Source organism: Anopheles funestus, chromosome 3RL (genome assembly GCF_943734845.2).
Source record: "Anopheles funestus chromosome 3RL, idAnoFuneDA-416_04, whole genome shotgun sequence".
Lineage (NCBI taxonomy): Eukaryota > Metazoa > Arthropoda > Insecta > Diptera > Culicidae > Anopheles > Anopheles funestus.
Window position 1 is genome coordinate 21,619,256 of NC_064599.1, and position 21,467 is coordinate 21,640,722.

A 21,467-nucleotide genomic window follows, 5' to 3' on the forward strand; every position below is an offset into this window, starting at 1 on the left:
TTTCCTAAATTTAAATCCTACAATTTCCCTTGTTTTGAGTTTGTACTTAACACAAAAATTATGTATATGCAGGTATATAAAAATTTTATAAGCCGAAGTAAAGGCTAGCAAAATGTTATTTTGGATGCCAATTCTTTCCAATTTTTACTAAGTTCGCCTACAGGTATTTGGAAGTAAATGCGGATGCGATCATGCACCCTATTCTTCTATAACAATCTGCAAAAAAGAAATCTCGTTCCTGTATTTTTAAATTCGCCTTACTCAACAAAACCATTACCACTCATACATGGTCTTCCTAAAAAGGTCCTAAAACACAGAACATCCATAAAACATTGCCAAGAAACTTTTCTTGCTAGACGAAGCACTAATACATATTTCGCACGTAACGAAAATATACGAAAACCATAAAAACGGAACCGCTGTCCGATTTTTTGTGGTCAATCAGTATGGAGCGGAAGAGCTCTCATCGCTCGAAGGCAAGCCGTGCGTTCTCCGTGCCGCTGGTGGAGAGCCTTCAGAGCAGAAACGAAGAACAACCACATTAAAAATCGTCTTTAAGTATGTGCCTTTGGAAGAAGACTCCAAACGTCAATCAACAGCATGAACGCGCAAAAAAAAAACGTAAAAAAATGCTTCGATGGATTTACCATTCGTCGCATACGCGAGCAAGTGTTTGTGTGGCTACGTGGAAGCAACGACGAACTTTACTGACAATTTTACAATCCGCACATACACGCACACACAAACGAGCTCACCATCGAAAGAGCAATTGTGCACAATAACGGACGTAAAACGTTTCAGGTGGAATAGGGAAATCCCACCCCGTCGTAAACTAATACAGCGTGTAAAGGTATTTAGGGGTTGCAGAACTGCAACTCTAAAATTGAAAGAAAAAAAAAACATAACAAAGAAAACAGGTTATTTCGGCGTAGAAGAAATAAAAAAAAGTATCGTTTCGTTTTGTAAAAGATACTAACAGATGCAGTGACCGGTTCATATAGGATGTCTGGAACAAAGAAATCGATAAGACTGGAATGTCTGACTATTCTAAAATTCCCTTCATTTTTTTGCATTTTAAGTGGATGGACGTTACTGCATCTTTGCTATCGTCACAAAAATCAAACTAAAATCAGCAGCGGTTTCAAACAGAAAAAAGGAACACAGTGAAGGACTTTTCAATCGGAAAAGCAAACACCAAGAAGTCACATTACCGGAATATCAGAATCCCTGAGTGCTCGATTCAAAAGTTCTATCGATTTAAAATAAAAATAGAGGCATAAGACACGTTTTCGGACTTTTTTGCTGTTGGTTTGTTTACTCACAATTCACTCTTGAGCAAGGAACCACCCACAAACGGAGAAGCGCATCCACATCATTATCTCTATCAGCAGACACGACAGCAAAAAATCATCGCTTTGAAAATTGATGACACATACTGTAACTGCAGCGAACAGGATGCGGTGCACTTGTACTGACAGTTGATGAATGCAGCAGCAATTACGTATTTAACGGGTGAGTCATAGCCCAGCAAGCTGCAAACTTGTAATACGAAGTACTTTACATACTTCTTAGTCGTTCCGGGCGCGGCTCGGTGGTGTATGTGATAAACGGCGCCAGTTCCACATGACAAGACCGGGTATCAAATCCCATCCGGATTGTTTACCGCAGTAGCAAGGACGGATTATTCGACTACGTGGCAAAAATAAGTAATGGCCGGCGTGACCTTAAAGATCGTTAAGCCATGAAGGAGAAAAATCGACCGGGAAGAAGTTAATTATCGCCATGGTTAAGAACGAAAGATACACCGTGTGCAAGATAAATTTGACACTTGGCCATTTCGTTTGTAGTTCGTGATTGAGTAATCGTATCAAAACAAACGATACGTCATACGAAAGCCACAAGTGTTTAGAAACAGTGGAACCCGCTGGAACTATGGAAGCGAATTACGTGTATCATGATGATCCGCGCCGGACACATAAACCGGAACATCAAGATGGCGGCGCAGTGTGCATTAAACACGGTGAAGGCTATTCGCAAGCAGGTTGCAACCTGCAACGGAGATTTTGAGGCTGTTGCACAACGGTAGGATCTTACCGGGCGATCGGATTGCTTACAGAACGACGAGTTCTTGCATGAATTGCAGGGTCGAGTGCAGCAAGATCCGGGGGTCAGTATTCGGGCTCTTGCCTACTGTGCTGCCGACGTTCCACGGGAGCCGCAAATAAAATTCCCACAAACGGCAATGGTGTTCGGGTGCGTGTCATCGGAAAGGGGATGTGATGCCATCAAATTTCTTCGAGCAGGGCCTGAGGCTAAACGCGGACGGCTATGTGAAGCTGCTGGACACGGTCGTCAAGCCCAGGATAACCAAAGTGGCCAATGGTGGGCCGTATTTGTAGCAACAAGATTCGCCACCTTGTCATATGGCCAAATCGCAAAAATTGCTTAAAGACAATTTTTACGACTTTATCACCCCCAATCTTTGGGACTCCCATCTCCCCGGACCTCTACCGCTTGAAAAGGACAGCAACCGAACGTCCCGCAACACAGAAGCAGAATTATGGCAATAACTTAAGACCGTTTTTGCGGCCCTTCCCACGGCTACGGTAATCCGGGCTTGGTCCAGGTTCCGGAAGCGGATACAGGCGGTCATCGATGCCGAGGATGCCTTCTTTGAGTAATTTGTGCAGCCAACATGGTAGGCTAAACTTCGTAGAAAACCATTTTTTTCTTATTTGCTTCATTAATATTTTTTTTGGCTCGGTTAGAACGGCCTGGCCGTATCAAGACTTATTTTACCACGTAGCAGGATAATCAGTCCTTGCTACGGGGAGACGGTCCGGATGCGATTCGAACCCCAGTCCTGCCGTGTGGGCCGGCGCCGTTTATCACATACACCACCTTCATTCCACCACCTTGCTTCATTAAAACAAAAAAAAAACAATTCCCACAGAAAATGTCAAATTGTAAAAATTACTTTGATTTTTGTCCTCAAAGAAAAAGTACCACACATAGGTAGTGTAAGTGTGTTTTCCAAATGAAATTTAACATATTCAATGTTTCTTGAAATTATTTTAAAATATGATCCCAGATCATTACGGATCACAACGCGCCATACAAAGGTGATCCTGGACCATCTGATCTCTTATTATTGGATCGAATCAAATGTTTTAGCTATGGATCAGATCAGATCAACTGATCCATCTTCAAATTCACATCACTAATATGCAGTAAAAAGAGCAACTCTTTTAAAATGAATTTAGTTTGCCGGATCTTTAGCCATAGGATTTCCAAAAGAAGTTTGTAAGCATATTTTCCAGTTCCTCTGTCATCTTTTTGAATCATCTGTCGATTTGGCCATGAAATTATTTTAATATATTCTCCTCTTAAAATTGGCAAAGAACATTTCGATCGAGGTGAGCTGGTTCAAGTTGGGAAGGTAAACATGCTTGGGAATTCGGCTTGGATTGACGTTTCCGCAAGTGGATGTCTATTTTAAGCAAATTTTTTTTTAATCATTTCGATGATCCACTGACTCTGACTCCTTTGCAATGTACGATCATCTTACCAAAGAAGTGTCCACATTGCCATCAGTCTTCCGTTTGAACCATTATTGTACTTTCGTACTTTCATAAATATGTGGAAAGAATCATTCATATAAATCTTCAGTGAAGAGTCATTCAAATCATGAGCCGACTCCCAAAATATAAATGAATTCTCGTAAATTCAAATGAATCACAAATCCTCAATAATTCAATCCCAAACAGACTTATCGTTTCTGATTTGAAAAGTGTTGATCGGGTGGTGGACTAATTTCAAAAGTACTAACCGGTGCTGATTCAGATCAGGTTAAAGATTCATTTACATTAATGAATCTGAATCAGATTCAGCCAACATTGGTTTGAATTTTCACTGATTCCACCGATTGTTTAAATCGAAATGCATCGAATTGCAAAAAAAAAACATTAAAAAAATAACGTTGAAATTTAATCTTTTAAAAAGTATTAAAGAATTATTGAATCAATCAATAGTAAACCTAAAAAATAAAAGTAATATTTTCTTATCACCAACAACTTGACCAAGTGATGCTTGACGTTTGCTCATTATCGGCCATATCACGTCACAGTGCACACATACACATAGCAAACTAGCGAAACATTCATTCATTGTCGACAGATAATCGGGCACAAAAACGGACCCCAGACCGACCTCCGTTGGTGAACGGGATGGCGTTTTCAAAAACCTCACCGTAAATCCATCAAGATATGTCGGCCACCGCTTATCAGTGTGTGAGCATAAGAATGAAAACCAACCGGGACCCGTGTTGTGGTATGCTTGTGGTTGTTGCTACTGCTGATTGTACAATAATAACCAGCAGACACATGGAATATGTTGGAAAATGTTGCCTTTTTTGGGACAACTTTTAATCATTATTTAATTCCGGCAAACGTGTTCGTTTCGCACGATATGCCCTCCCTGTTTCAACACAGGGAAAACAGCAACGTCTGTGCGTTTGAACATCCACCAACATTCCATGGCGGTTGAAGATAAGGTCGAAAGTGTGAAAAGCTAACGCACCCATACACACACACGAAAACCGCTCCGGAGATAACCGATGGAAATTATCAGTTTTCCATTCTAGCGTGAACGGACTGTGATGTAAGGGAGAATCACTGATGGAAAATTTGAAAATTTTGGCTTTTAACAACCATTCTTATCTTTTGACAGATTAAGATGACGTTTAAGGGCGTTTACGAGAATCATGATAAGAATTCCAAAAGTGCCAAGCATTGAATGAATAACATCAATTCATATTCGTAACTTTCTTTTGTTTAGGATTTTTGTTCTGTTTCACAAAATTTATGTAGGGTTTCACAATTGATGTGGCATAAAAATAAATATTTTAGATAAACGATGCAATTGATACAAAAGCGTTTTTGTTTAAATTATTTAATTATTTAATTAAATTAAAAAAGTACTGTGTGGTATTGTTTTTATAAATGTTTTTCAACAGTTTTTCTCCGTTTTACTAAACTATTTTCCAACTATTGTAACCTGTTTTTCTATATATTGTTAGGTAATGGCACTTGTTCTAGTGTTTAGTCATTTTTTTTATTTAGGACGACGAATTTACATTAAATTCAACCATGCATTATATGGCATAAGGAATTATTTGGTACGTGTTAAAATGCATATTTAAACTACCTTTAAATTTAAAAAAATGTATTTTAAAATGTATACTAAATCGGCAATTAACTATACGCCTTTTATTTAACGATTCGTAGAGTATAGTCATGCATTGGTGCGTAGTTAACGGATTTGTCATAGAACTCACCGCTTGTGGTGATTTTATGTGCACCATCGGTCGTTAAATTTACGGTGCACTAATTCTGACTAACTGATACTTAACTTCAGAACAAAGATTCATTACAAATGCATTACAAAGTACATCTCTGGTTCATCTGAGTGCTCTATGCCCAATTCTATTGCTAATTGAAGCAAGCAACTCGTCCAATTATAATTAGCAAAACGATTCAACAAATTAATTTTAAAAAAAATCGCACTTTATGTGACTATGGGACCAAAGGAACGAATATCTGATGGTAGGGTAGATCGATCCGATACCGGGTCTATTAAGCCATCAAAAATACACCACAGATCACGAGGATCAATTTTTATCTAAAACGCTTCATTGGACAGATAGATTCGGTAACGTGGCACACATAAAAGTTTATTGCGCCAATAAAATTCGTTCCTGTGCTAAACTAAAAGTCGTGAGATAGGTATAAAAATAAGGTCTAATCACCAAGGGGTAAAACAGTGAGACTTAAAACATTGCAAAGCAGCCTCTCGATGAAACATGTTAAATAGTAAACTTCCATGCATCATATGAAAGGTCGGACATTTGTTTTAAATGTTTATTCATCGATGCGAAAGAAATCTGTAATTTTTTAACGACCTTGAGCATTTTGTCTCATACACACCTTTGAAACCCGTCATTTTTTTTAAAGTCATCGATTTTGAATTACAGGGTTTTTAACAATCGAAAAAAGCCTTTCCATTTCCACCACAATATTCTATATTCACCGCCATTGTCTAGCAATTGAAGCCAAAGTATTAATTTTAATAAAACAAATGTCACTTTAGCTTGAACAAATGTCAGATTCAGCTCGGTTTGTTTTGTTGTTTAATTTTTTTTAACATTGCGCGTATCATAAATTATTCATTTCTCAAAGCCATAAAAACCCGCTTCAATCAAGTTATTTAAAGTTTCAAAATTGCCCAAAACGTCCATTACTAGTCAAATCATTCCATTAAATCCTATCTTGATCTGTATCTGTATTGTTAAAGACGGATTTATTAAAATAATTTTACTTGGTTAGAGTTTGCTCGTATCTCAAATTTTGCTCGCATGTCAAAGCAAAATATTGTTTACTCGGCGAAATACCATCACGATCACGATCACGATCGCAGGAAAAACATTAACAAAAAAATACTTAAAAATATTATTTGACACAATTGGAACACATGATCCACCAACTTTTTACTTTTTTGCCATAATTTTTTTGCTATAAAATCATGACTATAAAATCTGTGATAAAATGTATCGCGGGGAATATCTGTATAATAAACTCTTCACCCAAAAACCCCATATTTCGATCCAAAACAGGAAAAAGCGATACAACTGCAAACTGTGTACGTTTGGACATGATCTTCACGAAATTTACAAACAAAACAAAATCCAACCCATTCTCTACACTCTCTTATCACAAAAACCGAACAATAAATAGTGGGAATGCAATCCGGATCCCTCTTACCAGTATCCATATTTCTTTGTTGGGGGGGGAGGAGGGGGTGCAATTTGCTTCGCCTTCGTTGGCCACCCCCGCAAGGATGTGTGGCGTTGACAACCCTGGATCGCGCGAGTTTACGGTCGCCGTCAAAGGCGCCGCCGTCGCTCCGTGTTGCTCGTCGTTATTGTGTATGTGGTAACGCTTCCGAAGAGGGGGCGCGCGCGATATGGCGATCGGTTTTTTTTTGCACTTTTGTTTTACGCAGCGATTACGCGCAGTACTGTGTAACCGTTGCGCGCTGTTGTGTCACCGTGTGTAATTACCGGATATATTAACCGCTACTACTGTTCCACTGTGTGCGCAACAAGGAGAAACAACAAAAAAAACCCCGGTACAAGACAAAACAGAACGTTTCGTCTGTTTATTTTCGATACGTCACACACTTTACTGATGCAAGCACGGTGCGTTTTGGATATCCCCAAAACGATCTATTCCGATTTTTCTCCGGTTGCTTGTTCGAAAATGTTCGAACGTTTTTTTTTTATGATGGGTTTTTTTTTATTTTCAACACTCCCCCGGGGGGCCTTGATGTATGGGATGTGTATGTCTTGCACACGTGTACAACTCCAGTAACACACCGGTGAACGAAACACGTCAAATTGCACTCACGTGTGAAACAATCTGGTGCCTTACTGACCCCTCCCGTCGCCTTCTAGCACACACATACACACGCACACATTTACACACATACACACGGCACAAACACGAGTACACGAAAAAAAAAACACTGGCTGGATACAGGCTGAACACACAAAACAGGAGGGTGGTAGGAAATTCAATTTCTTAAAGAACGAATGAAAAATGAAGAGAAAAAAAAAGTTAAAATTATTAATTCACTTTTTGCTGTTGCGCTTTTACGAACACTAACAACCACAAACACACTGAGAACAATATTCGTCGATAAATTATTCTTTTGCCTCTTTTTTTTTTGTTTGTTATTGGCATGTTTGGATGTAATATAGAGGCAATATAGAGGGGGGCACGATGAAAATTTTATTTTTCCCCAAATAACCGACCGCTCCCGGTTCGCTCAAACGCAAGGAAAAATGGAGTCCGGATCAATTCCGATTGGCCTTTCACTCCACGTGCCCCGGGGGAAACCGTCGATGGGTACCCACTGGCACGGGGCGACGTCGATTGCGAACCGGAAACAAATAATTGAACAACACACCAACCGATTGAGCAGCAGTGTCGCGACACGAAACCAAACACACACACACGCGCGTCCCTATACTACACACATGCAAACACTATACACTGTTGATATCGAGAACATGCGACTTGATGGTGTATAGGGAAAGAGAGGCGCTATACTTGCTCACACTACTGTTTTCTTCTTCCGCAGCAGTAGTCGCACACGGGAGAGAGAGAGAGAGAGGGAGAAAAAAATGCCGGTAAAACCACGCGCACACATATACGGACGCACTTCAAACTTATCGCAAAACGGGGCAATGTTTTCCTCGTCCTATCTATCTCTTCTTGTTCTCGCGAGGTTTCGGTGTTCGCACTTTCGTATTACGCACTGTAGAACGATCATGTATGTGAATTGCTGTATTGAAAGAGGGAGGGTGGGGGAGGGGGAGGGGGAGGAGAGGAGGGAAAGGGCAAGAGTAAACGCACACTTGTTCTCCCATGTTTCCCAATTGGTACGCGATAAAAACACACTCACGTACCCACACACACACACACACTGTTAGCATTACGTCCGAATCGGGAACGGACACGGGTCATCCCTTACGAGAGGTTTTAGTATGTAAACGAAATAATACACGTTTTAACGTTCTGTTCCTCATATTTAACATACTACGCATACTTTGATGCGAATGTGCACGTGTAGCAAAAATTAATATTTTCATAATTTTTGAATCAGCCTAATCAAAATGACAACATGGGAATGATTCCTGTCTACTAGATGTGTACACTATTGCTATGATCCGGGGACACTTTGTGTTTTTATGGTAAAAAAAACATCTCCTCTCCCTCTCATTATTCCTGTGGATCGCTCATACGCACATGCCGTCTCTGTTCTCTCTCCCCGCACTCAGTAGTTCGCAAGTGTAAAATGAAGATGTCGTGAGATAAAACATCTTAACCGCCTTTGGAGAAGGGAGCGGAAGGGGGGACGGAGGTCAGTTTTTATCAACCTGCTGCTTTCACTATCGCTCAATCTCAACTCCTTCCGTAGGATGTAACGTTACGAATGTTGCATCATACCGTAACACTGAATTCTTTTTAATACTCTTGCAATTCTCATCCCAAATGAAAAAAGTTGAAGTTTGATCAGCTATTCTGACCAAAAAAAAAAAAAAGATTTGCTAGTCCATATTTCGAACACAATTTACCCTATTTATTATACCAATCCTTCATTGTCTACCCGACTATTTCTTCGTCCAGAGTGCCCTTCCATTCTTTCATCCATTTGTTAATTTATCCAAATTGCTCAATGATGATAATTCACGCTTCGCCTAGTATGAATGAATTGTGAACCGTGATCCGTGTTAGTGAATGAACGCCAAGGGGTCATCCATTAATCAACCATACACACATATCTTCTATCGAGCGACCGATATATGCACGGAAAAGTTACATTCTTTTCACACTTTAAATGGTTGTAAATAACACCGACAGCACAGAACAATTCCTGACAGCAACATCTTCTTTAGCAATTACAAAACAAAAATCATTTTACTTTTTAAGAGCACCCATTGGACATTATTCCCTCTGACTGACACAAAATCCTCCCTCAAACCGTACAATTTTCAACGGTTGCGACGGAACAACACACGACCACGACCGAATTATTGGCAATCCATCTCCCATACACACTCTACACTCCCCCAAAAAATGACACCCATACACCAACTAACCAGTCACACCGCTCATGCTGCTGCTTCTTTTCCGTTTAGCGATGTGTCAAACGAAATCCGTAAAAATTGAACCGACGACGATGGTAGCGTTCGCATGTGTGCGGCGCACGGTTGCGTTATTTTCACACACATTCAAAACGACACACGCGCTAGCTGCCCTTTCGTACAAAAACACAACCCACCAGACACGGCTCGACAGTTTTGTGCACGGAATAGATGTGTCTTGCCTGACCGCCGGGAGCAATAGGACGGGGGGGGGGGGAGGGGATAGGTTGAAAAAAAAACCGGAAAACGGAGGACACAACCCGAAATGACAGCAGCGGGAGCCAATATGGCCGAAAGGCGAACGAACGAATACGGGTGTGCAATGATTGAACAAAATTAACAGCAAGAAAAAGAGACCGCCAAGGGGGGGGGGGGCGCACCGGCACGGGCAAAGGAGCGAGACGCTAGTGAAACATCATTTCAGGCAGCGCCTGCTTAAACTCCCTTCTTTCGAACTGCATTTGACATTTCAGCTGTCGGGGGGGTATGTGGAAACCAAATCCTACAACAACAACAACAACAAAAACAACTTACAATCAGTTTAACAGCACCGCTTGGCTGTCTTCATCACACAACACCATCTCTTTTTTTCAAAAGGTAGCGAATTGTGAGATAGTTTATAGCTGTCAGATTTAATGATGGCATCGAGATGCCAAAAGACCACAGGAATTCACATTTCCTTACTATCCTAGGCATGGGGGGTTGCCAACTCGCAAGACCCCGAGATGGAAAATTAACCCTAAGAAGAGATGTTCAAACCATCTATTTCATATCGTAAGAGGTAAATTCTTTGTGATGTTTTCAACTGTTTTGTAAAAAGCAACGTATGATTACACAGTTTATTGTAAGCGATTTAGGAGAAGAACGTTTTTACCTCCGCTACTGCCAATTTCGATTGATATTTAGTAACTGTTTCTGATTTTCTTCTATAAGTTCTTGAATGGCTCGACTCGACCCGATGCACTACGATTTGACTTCACACACACAAACACACACTCATCCACACGTAATGTACCGACGGTCTGTCACTTTTGCTGTCTTTTACTCTTTTTCGCTCTCTTGTTTTCTGTCTCTCTCTCTCTCTCGCTCTCGCGCCACAGTGCACTAAAATGATACGGGACACTAGTTGTGTGTGTGTGTGTTGAACATTGGCACACCAAAAAGAAGTGAATGTAAAATGTGCTCACGAGATATAGTGCGGCACACTACACTCACACCATTTTCCGGCAGTGTGCAAAAAGTAATTCAATTCTATACTGTTGCATTGCGCGGATGTGCACTAAAAAGACATTCCATTCTCCATTATAGCGCTAGTTGCAGCTCGGTGCATAAACTGTGGGAAATTGTTTGTAAATAATAGACAAAACAAAAAGCGTTTTAAAATGACGTAATTTAATTTTAATAATTTACCAACAACAAAAAAATGTTTTGTGATGATAAAAGCATATCGTAAATAAACCAACATGCATTAAAAAAATATTCAAAATTATTTGTTTTGTTTTATCTTCAAATAAGCACTTTTTCAGATAATCCACGAGGAACGGAAAATGTAAAAATTGAACAAAATCTTCCAAACAACGTTCAATAAATTGTCCATGGCCCTTTTCATGTCCTTAAGTGTTTGATATTAGATAACATTTATAGTTTTTTTTCACCCTTAGATGACCGATGAACCTCTCGCACCCCCACAATACTAAATACACACACATACACGCGGGACCGTGGTATATACCCGGGGGGATGTCTGCATTATGCTGCTCTGCTGATTTCTTTTAGTGATTCAAACCACTACTACACTACACTACCAGACAGAAGGATCTTTCCTGCATGCGTGTGCGTGTTTAATTCTTTTTACCGGCATTTTTTTTTACGATATCACGACACGCCAAGGTTAAGCAGAAGCTCGGCGTTTTTTTTTGTTGATTTTTCCCTTTCTGAGACGGAACTAAATTGCTTTAAAAATTGCATGATCCACACTTACGCCCGAAAATAAATGCGTGTTTATTGGAAACGTTGCGAAAAATGTCATTAAGTAATAACTTGTATGAGTAATCGGCAAGGCATATCTAAAACAAAAAACTCAAACCGATACTATTATCACACATCACTAAACAAACACTATTTTCTAAAGACAGCTTTTATAGGAGAAAATAAAATAAAAACCTCTGATTAGTGAAAAAATACGAATATGGATTGTGTGTATGCACACAGTTTCTTTCTTTTCACTCACACACTAGTCCACCAGCAACGTGACACACTGGCCGTTCACACACCATCGTATGGCGACGTGAAAAACAACATGAAAAAGGAGGTTGGAAAACAAGTTGAGAACAGAATTACGGAACGTTTTGCAAAACCGCAACGCTCTCTATTACCCCTTTTAGACCGTTCAACTCACACACAACTACATCTACAGCTGTTGATGTCAAGTGAATCGAACGTGAGCCACACACACACACACAAGTCACATACATGCCAAATCTTCGACGATAGAAGAGGATATAGGAGAAAAAACGTGTTAAAAATATAATCTGCTTGATTGCGCAGCGCAATACATTGAAAAAGAATTGTCTAAATGCAATTCTATTGAAAATGTTTCTTAAAAAAACCACTTCCGATAGTTGAACGTGTGCAAAGGAGACAAAACACCGTTTCTTATACACTTTCGTACTAATGTCAGCGCGGCTTGCACACCTTCTCAGCCATAGTATTATGCGAACCAAAGTTTGAAAACCTATTACGGGCAAATATTTTCTCTTCTTTACTGCTACTACTAAACACACACACTATCTTTACACTTTACTGATAAATGCGCGCACTCACACACATCCGAAAGTAGCGAAAAATCCTACATTCCCTTTTAGGTGTATCGAAAATTGGGTGAAAATTTCTAAATTCATCATCTCACATTCGGGTGAGTGTGAGTGGCGATGAGAAGCGTTTATTCCCACACCACGTCTTTAGCCAGCTCACACGGCGTGTGCAAGATAAATTTAGACGGCTCTTCTTTTCCATTAGCTGTTGGTCACCCTTTTGCAAAAGGTAAATTAATGCACTTTTTTGACAATGTTTTTTTTTCAATGGTTGAGAGATGAACGTTTTTGCACCCTAGAGACATGTGTCTCCGTGGACGTGCTCGATTGTGCACACCAGGCAGGTTCTACACAGGGCAGCGCAACGTATCACACCACCACATACTTGAATGACGAACCACAGCACATTCGCTCTCCTTTTCGCACGCAACCCAGTGGGATTTCTCTTTTTCCCTCCTGTACAGTATAGTGCCACTTGTGCATATCACATCATCGTCATATCCTGTTTCGATCGTAGTTCACCATTTTTCACTACCTTCTCACGGGACACACGATACCGTGCACGGTTTTTCGCGTGCGAGAAATAATGCACCCACAGCGTAAACGGAAGGCGAAATAAATTTCACCGGATATTCAACACTGCCTAATCAGTTTGCTGCCACGACAAAAAGCACCCATGGTCGAAGATGACGACCACCACCGAAGAAAGAGCAACTCACTCGCGCACTGTCCGTGTGAGGAGTGTGAACTGTTCCATTCTCGCACCGTCTCTACCACGGACGGTTTAGATGGGCTTCACACACAACCATACCAGCACGACCAGTACCGATAGTGGTGTGCGTGTGTGCACTGTCTGCTACAGTATTGGGGGACCGGATTTCTTTTCATCTTCGAAACAATTCTCAACCAACAGCGAGCACCACAAGATGATAATTGGTTCTGGCACGATTATAGCATGCTACTAATTTCTTTCCAAGTGGCTCAAGGAAAACTAAAGCTACTTCTTCCATAATAAAATAGCACCACACCAACGTATACCCCAGGAATCGGAAACAAATTTCGATCAAGAATAGTGCCATACTTAGGTTTACTGCACGGCACGCCTATTGTGTGTTGTACACTGTTTCCTTATGTACCATTTTTACACAATGGAAAACCGTTTTACAATAATGAAAATAATGAAAGTAACTATTCCACCGGATAAAAAGGAGACACATATTTGCCAGCAGTCAATACATCACGCACACACCTACGTACACGCGCGCACTCACTATACTGTCTCGTACATCGGTTAGCTACGATGGTGTGACTTGGTTCTGGTTATGGCTACCCGTTGCAATTGCATTTCAATCGTGGCAGATCGCAGCGCAATCTTTTTCCACATTTTTACGCTTTCCCCGTATGGAAATTCAATTGGCGTACGTTACATAGGGTAAAACACAACTCGCACAACCTTTCTAACGCTGCTACTAACCGATTATTGTCTTTTTCTGCACCGAAATTCGAAGGAGAAACTTCCAAAACACACTCGTCGCGCACGGCACCTTCTGAGCAAAGTACCCAATTAACGCATTCAGTGTGAGCAGTTTGACGTTTGGCTCGTTCGTCGGGCCGCTACCCAAGGAACATTTTTCGGCCTGGCCGTTGACATTTCCATTGCAATGGTCCAAGTACCGTTTCGTTTCAAGGTAAATAGACAACAAAAAATTGTCGTCAATTTCAAAATGTCCTGCTAAAGAGCATTATTGAACGATTTTGTTGTGAATGGTGTACCTACATATATAGTTTCGTTATAAAATGCTCCAAAAAACTCTTTCGGTGGATTCATCTTTATTTGCTGTTCAAAACACACAACTCTACGTTATTCATATTTTGTCTGCGGTAACCTATTTTATCAATAAGGAGTTACTTTAAAACTATTTTGGAACGTTAAAGCTATTTCGGAACAGAAGGAACCTTTGTGCTGTTTAACTTCCACTTTAGTCCTATTAAAGCAACGATCGAAGCTAACCTTAGCGACGATTATGGAGTCATATTAACGTTTTTCAATTGAAATGTTTATCGAGATGTTGTTTGGTCAGACATGTAATTTACCCTATCAGCGTGTTATTGAACTGTACAAAAGATGACGTTGACATGTTAAGAAAAAAAAACTATTCTCCTTGAATCAAACAGTAGTAAATAACTTGTAATATTAAATAGCAACAGGAACAAAAAAACGTCCAAATTCAACTTTTTTAACAAAGAAATATCTCAGTACGAAAACCAACTCAACTTAACAATTTTGCAATGTTATGAGAGAAAAACCCACATGAGCACTTACCTTCAAGACGTCCACTTGTAGAAGTGATTGATCCGCCCGTGCCAGCCGTTTGTACGATCCGTTGTACTTTTGTCATTAGCGAATTGCTGATACGATGAGCACTGTCATCACCGGCTAACTGATGCTGCTGATCCGAGATTGTATTGGCACAAGATAGTACACTTCCACTATGATTAAAACTATTACTACCGTTATCACTGCTGGTTTTTGCACTCGCGTTTGCACTTAAATCCGCACCCGTTCTGATCGCTTCTGTGGTGCTAAGTAGTTCACTACCAGCATTTATTCCGATGGCACTCACAGATCCAGTATCACACCTAGAAACAGTCTGGTTATCGTTTGGAGTGTGAATAACTGCACACACCCTTCTGCTAACAGCATTAGTCGGGTCTTTTTTCACCTTTGTGTTCACATATCCCGAATCCTGTCCATGGCTGCTATTGCATTTCGCAACGCTACGATTCCCTTCGATTCGGTTCACTATCGATAGTAAGCTACCAGTTTCAGCTACTGATGCTGAAGCTTCTTCCTCACTTCCGATGGTATAGTGGTGATGCTGGTTACTACTACTACCAGCACCACTGTTGCTGGGATCAGGCGCTAAAGCCGTTAGTTCCAGACCGGAGCTACCAACTGTAGCTACTAGTGGTATAGCAGTAGCTTTGTTGTAGGTAAGTAGTTCATCAACGCTAGCAATCGTTTGAACGGATGGTCCAGCAGTGGCCACCACCGACGGTGCTGATAGATTGGATGCGGTCAGTACTGTGGGTTGAGCTACCAGTGGTGCAGCGATAGGTGTCACCTCATAAGTAATGCAACTGACCGGTGTTGGAGTGAGCTGGAAATGGACACATATTTTAAAGTAAAGTAAAGTAAGTAAGTAAAGTAAGCGTATAAAGAAATTAATAGAAAAAAACTCTTTTGTAAAACATATTTAGTAAGTATGTGCAAATCATGTTGTATCAAGGACGAGAATGGCATAAAGAAAATAATTGACAATTCAACTACTTGCCAAGAAAAAACTAGAATATACTAATTTTAATATATTTTCTCAAAGTAAAAGGAAGTAACCAAATGCGAAAACTTGAAAATTTAATCATTTTCAATTAATGTTTAAATGTTTATAACTATTGTTTCAATGGCTGGAATATTCTTTTCCAGTAGTTTTTGAAATAGGTAATAATAACTAATGAATGTATTTGAGATACAACTTGATCATTTTAAATATTTATCTATATATAATATATCTATAATATATATTTATTTTAATGTATTTAAAATTTAGAAATTAATCTTTTATAAGAATTTATAAATCATTACAATATTTTGTTTGTAGATATAAAATTAGGTAGTCATTTCCTTTCTATAACATTTGAAAGCGAATGTTGCAATCATTGAAGGAACACTTATAAACATTCAAACAATAAAAAAGTTTAAAATTTCATAATTTAGTAATTGATTATGTCGTAGTACTTGATGAAAATAAATGAAATAATCAATTTAGTAAAAAAGGAATATATTTTCAATTTTTCCGACAATTTCATTTTCAATTTTGATGCATACATACAAAACGTTCTGCTGATGTTGTTTGTTATACGCGACAAAAGACAACAAATGAATAGTTGAACGCTTTCCATCCTGCTTCTGCGGCTCAATATCAGCACATCAGCACGAGAAGCGGATCGGATTTCAACGAACAAAGAAAATCTTTGCAGTGCGTACCTGTTGATTGGAAATCGATTTTCCCGAGGGACCTGGTACCAGGGGCGATGCAACAAGTTGAACGCGCGCAAGCTATTAGCCACACAGATGGCAATTTCGATTGTACTGCTTTTTGGGATGGTTGAATCGATGGATGCATTAAACACTGGGTATAGTTCAAAGGTCTACTTAACATTCAGACACAAGATGAAGGAGATCGCAACACTTTTAACGTTTCACGCCAACATGCATTTCCATATGGTAACGTAAAGCTTTGTGCACGTTTCATCCGCAAAATGTCTGTTACTACCGACACCATCGTTCATCATTTTAGTAGCAGTAATTGATTTTCTTTTAAAGTCCTGTTAGTTAATTTTACTAATTTATTGTTATTGGTATGAATGATGCTTCTGTTTATAACAGTGTATTGCATGAAGTAATCAGTTAATCAATTATAAACAATTTTTTTAAATTCTCTAATACCATACCATAATCATGATAGTTATCCTGTAACGAATGAATACTTTGGCCGTACCCAAATAGCTATGGAAATTATTTGAGGAAATCAAATAAAAGCGGAAGCCGTACAAAATCAATAAACAAACCCTCAGGTTTTTGCACTGAAATTCGTAAAATCCAATTAATCAGTCGTGATTCGGAAAATGATACATACATAAATGGAACAGTTTGGAGCATTTTCGTTCGAAAGGTTATTTGAGAAGGCCCCCCAGAAAACCACTGAAGGGATGTAGAAAAAAGGGCAGCAAAATCGTACCACCATATGGTACGAGCATGTTGTGGAGTTAAATTTCAGCCATTTGTTTTATGTTTTTTAAATCGATCACGAACGAACGCACGCATGAATGGTAAGGCAGACATTACTTCATACAGCGAATTCGGTGAAGTATGCAAAAAATGATAAAATTACAACCAAACCGTCCGGGTTACAATTTGAACCCCTTTCGATGGTTCCAAACGATACGTAAAAATAGGTAAAACAAATCTTTACACCACATAAAATATGTTAATGTAGTTGATTGAAGCAATTTCATTGAAGGTGGCAAAAAAAAACTCCAAACTTTCTCCCAATTCTTCAAAAAATCTTTTTTTTCTGTCGAAGTTTACATATTTTTATTTACATACACACGCATGTCATGTTATACAACATTTCGCACCAGTTGATCAATTGCCGTTAGTAGAGCAGAAATGTGCGACATTGCATACCTTTAGGCGCATTATAGCAAAGACAACAACCCAAAAGAGAATTGTTGGAGTGCTGAAGTTTGCTTATCTTCTACAACGGTTGGACACGTGTTTAGTGTACCGTATGAGTAATAAGAATCGATCGAGTAATTATAATATTACTACACACTAAGTGATACGACATGAAGCTTACCTTTTGAATGATGTAGCAGCGGGGATTGTAGGACGTGCAGAGATACGTCCCGTTAGCATCCAGACAGAGGGGCAAAGGGTCTACAATGGGCGGTGCCGCTGCCGGTACAGTTTGAAGGATTTGCACCGGTACCGACTGATGGTGATGGTGGGTTTGATGAGGTCCAAGAGTAACCGCCTGTTGATGCTGTTCTTGTTGCTGCTGCTGCTGTTGCGTATGATGCTGAAGTTGCTGCTGGTGCGCAGTATAATGTGTCGCTAGTCGCGTTTGTCCCTGTACCGTAGTAAGTGATCCTTGCTGTAATAACTGTTGCTGCTGTTGCTGCTGTTGCTGGTGATGATGATGGTGATGATGGTGATGGTAATGATGGGTATTGGATAGCTGCTGTTGCTGCTGCGTCTGCTGTCGTGGACGTGATTGAAGAACGGCCACGTTGGCCGTTTGTAGCTGTAAGTGTGGCTGCTGTTGCGCTGCCTGATGGTGAAGATGATGGTGATGGTGATGTTGTCCGATGGACGCCGGACTGGCGCCACCGGCCGCACTCGCCAGGGTCGTTATCGTGGACGTGAGGGTGAACGTGCCACTGCTGGGACTACCACTGTAGGTGTTAGCGCTACTGCTACTGGTGCCGTTATTGCTCACGGACGAGACTAGTCGATACTTTCGCAATGGCATTATCCGGAAAGGGTACGATGGCCGGCAAGATGAGGATACAGGGGAGAGGAAGGAGGGGGGGGGGGGGTACCGAGGGTAAGAAATTTCTTAGCTTTCTTCTTAACTGCACGGCACAGGGAAGGGTTTACACTTGGTGCATGGGCACTATTTGTACACTAACATCCCAGCACCTAGCCAAACTTCGGCCTTCATATTGGCTGGATCGATCGAAACGTTCACTACTGAAAATTGCATCCATATGGAACATCATCATGTACGGGTGTGTTTGATTTTTTTTTTTGTGCACATCTACTCACACATTTTTTATCGTTTTTTGTTTGAATCTTACTTCACATGTGATTACACTTGTTAATGGTTAATCAATTCAATTAGGTTTTTTTTGTAATGGATTTTAGTTTGTGTTCAGATCACGTTTTATTTACACCAGACTTGCTTTTACACACGACCTGTATCGTAATGAAGCACACTTGAAACTAAAACATGTTTAGCAATGTTGGACCGTTTGTCTACAGCAACATATGTCACACTTTTGCTCGGTAAAACACTTTGTTGAATGTATAAGAAACGAGATGATAATGTTTTGCGCTACGCTATTCACTACCGTTTTACTGAATGCTGAAATGCTCGCGAATGCAAAAAAGCATATCATTTGCGTTGCTAATCTTCAGCTGAAAATATTATCGAAGCAATCCCTTTACTTACACACAGGGCAGGTTGTTCAAATGGTGCAAATAGGTGCAACGAAATGCCTACCTTTAGGCGCATCTAGTAAGATCATGGCATCCTTTGACAGTTCTCCCGCGCTTGGTGCTTTTCTACACATTTAGTATACTTTACACGTCACAGAAGTGGTAACATATTCGCATTTTCATTACCTTTTAGTTTCGTATGATGGCGCATTCCAAAACATTCCTTTATTGGTTTCTCTGTCCCGGTATGTACTACATTTTTCGGAACACACAAAGATGCTTTTTGGCGTGGTGGTAAGCAAAAGAAGAGTGTACTATTTTTTTTTGTTTGAACTTCTCTCTTTCTTTTAATGGAAAGGTCGCGGACAATAATTTGGCGGAAACGGTAAACGAGGAAACCCAAACAACAAGTTACACTTCACGATTGTATGTGTAAGTGTGTGCGTGTGTGTATCAGTGTTGAATCTGGCGAGCATGATGATCTTAGTAGGCGATGTGCAGAATTGCAAACTCTATCCATATGACAGATGAGATGAAAGCAAAAATGAGAAAGCCCTAGACAGAGAGAAAGAGAGAGACCGTGAGAGCGGATTTTACAGAAAGAGATTCGACCAATAGACTGCACAGAGTGGTTTTCGCATATTTTATGTTGTTTGTATAAAATTATCAGCAAAAAGAAACACGCACACATATATATTCGATTGACTCACTTCACCATATGAGTAGAACAATTGACTAACGCACTAGCGCAAAACATTACAAAATGAAAGAAAGTAACCAAACGCACACAGCTAGCAAATTTGAGATGGGTTTACACGCGCCATACTCATTTCACTCTCTCACGTATCCTTCCACCTACGCCATCTACGCTGTGCGTTTTTTTGTTGTTGTTTTCTTTTCAACTACGCGTACCATAATGTGGAACCGGGGGGGAAATCAGCCACGCTTTGCCAGTAGGTTAAAGGTGCGGTTTTTGGTTAAATGTGAAGCAAAACACCAAACACATTGTACTATTTTGCATTTTGTGAGATGTTTCTAGTCAGAACAAAATCATGATGGTTCATGATTCAGAAATCACCTAACGTAGTAACTTTCCGTATGTTTTAGTACACCTTCGATAGTTGAAGGGGATAAAAAGGGGTTTGGATCGTAACAGGCCGGGGGATGTACTTCCTTATCGTTCCTTCTTTCTCTTTCTCTTTCTCTTTCTCTTTCTCTTTCTCTTTCTCTTTCTCTCCCATTTGTCGCTCTTTTTGCAACCCTTTGCGAGGTCAAAAGGCAAAAGAATGGTTCCAAACAAAGGAACATACACACACACACACATATGAGCACGCACCACGCAAAAGAACAACAACAAATCGGATTTTCAGCTCGCACAACTTTGTCCACGGTACGAGATGGATGAATAACTGGAAACAGTGGTTTACCCACACCCGGCCATAAACCACCTTTTTGCTCGTTACCATGCCGCAACATTTTCGCCTACTTTGACCGGCAAATAATAATGCGTTCGCAAGTGGATGCATCTGCTGCAACGCCTGTCTGATGTTGCAGCGCACTAAACACACACGCGCGCGCGCGTGCACAAACACACACACACTACCAGCTGGTTCGGTGGAGCTGGACAGCCACCCCCGCAGTCATATTTCTGGGGGTTGCAATTTCCTCTACCATACGGTACAGCAAAATTCACACTTTTACTGACCCTGAGCGAAAATGGTCCACCACACTAACGTACAAAAGTCAGGCACACTGGAGGAGTGTCAGTGTTTTTTTGTTTGTTTGTTTTGTTCTTCACAGCACTAAGAAAACACTCGAAAAGTATAGTCGAAAAAATAAAACACTGATTGCACGCCTACTTAGTTTTTCCCGACAGTGGCTGCAATTGATCTGTTTTTTTTTTTCGCCAAACCCTCCAGGACCCAATCATAATCGGGTAGGTGAGAAAAACAATTGGCGTTTCACGTTCACCAAGGACACCGACTGCAATGTGCGTACCGTTTGGGTCCGAGTAGGAGAAGTTTGAAGAAACAGGGAGACACGCCACCAACCGGAGAGGCTACGTATACGCGCGCGTTCGGTTTGACAAACAGAATGACTATGT

At 40.3% G+C, this 21,467-nt stretch overlaps 1 protein-coding gene across 9 annotated transcripts in view; it reads right to left on the minus strand.

The window, feature by feature from the left end:
• Nucleotides 1–21,467, minus strand: part of LOC125771928 (la-related protein Larp4B-like) — a 42,463-nt gene extending 20,996 nt beyond the window's left edge. The window contains exons 1-3 of one of the 9 annotated variants that reach the window (XM_049443104.1): nucleotides 21,362–21,467; nucleotides 18,000–19,120; nucleotides 14,903–15,740 (exon numbers count right to left, since the gene is read on the minus strand). In XM_049443104.1, the coding sequence (XP_049299061.1) occupies nucleotides 14,903–15,740; nucleotides 18,000–18,674 (1,513 nt within the window). In that variant the 5' untranslated portion in view covers nucleotides 18,675–19,120; nucleotides 21,362–21,467. Of the gene's footprint in view, nucleotides 1–6,818; nucleotides 7,637–13,114; nucleotides 13,649–14,001; nucleotides 14,202–14,902; nucleotides 15,741–17,999; nucleotides 19,141–21,361 lie in introns of those variants that run through there. The other 8 variants (XM_049443103.1, XM_049443105.1, XM_049443112.1 and 5 more) reach the window with 8 other exon arrangements.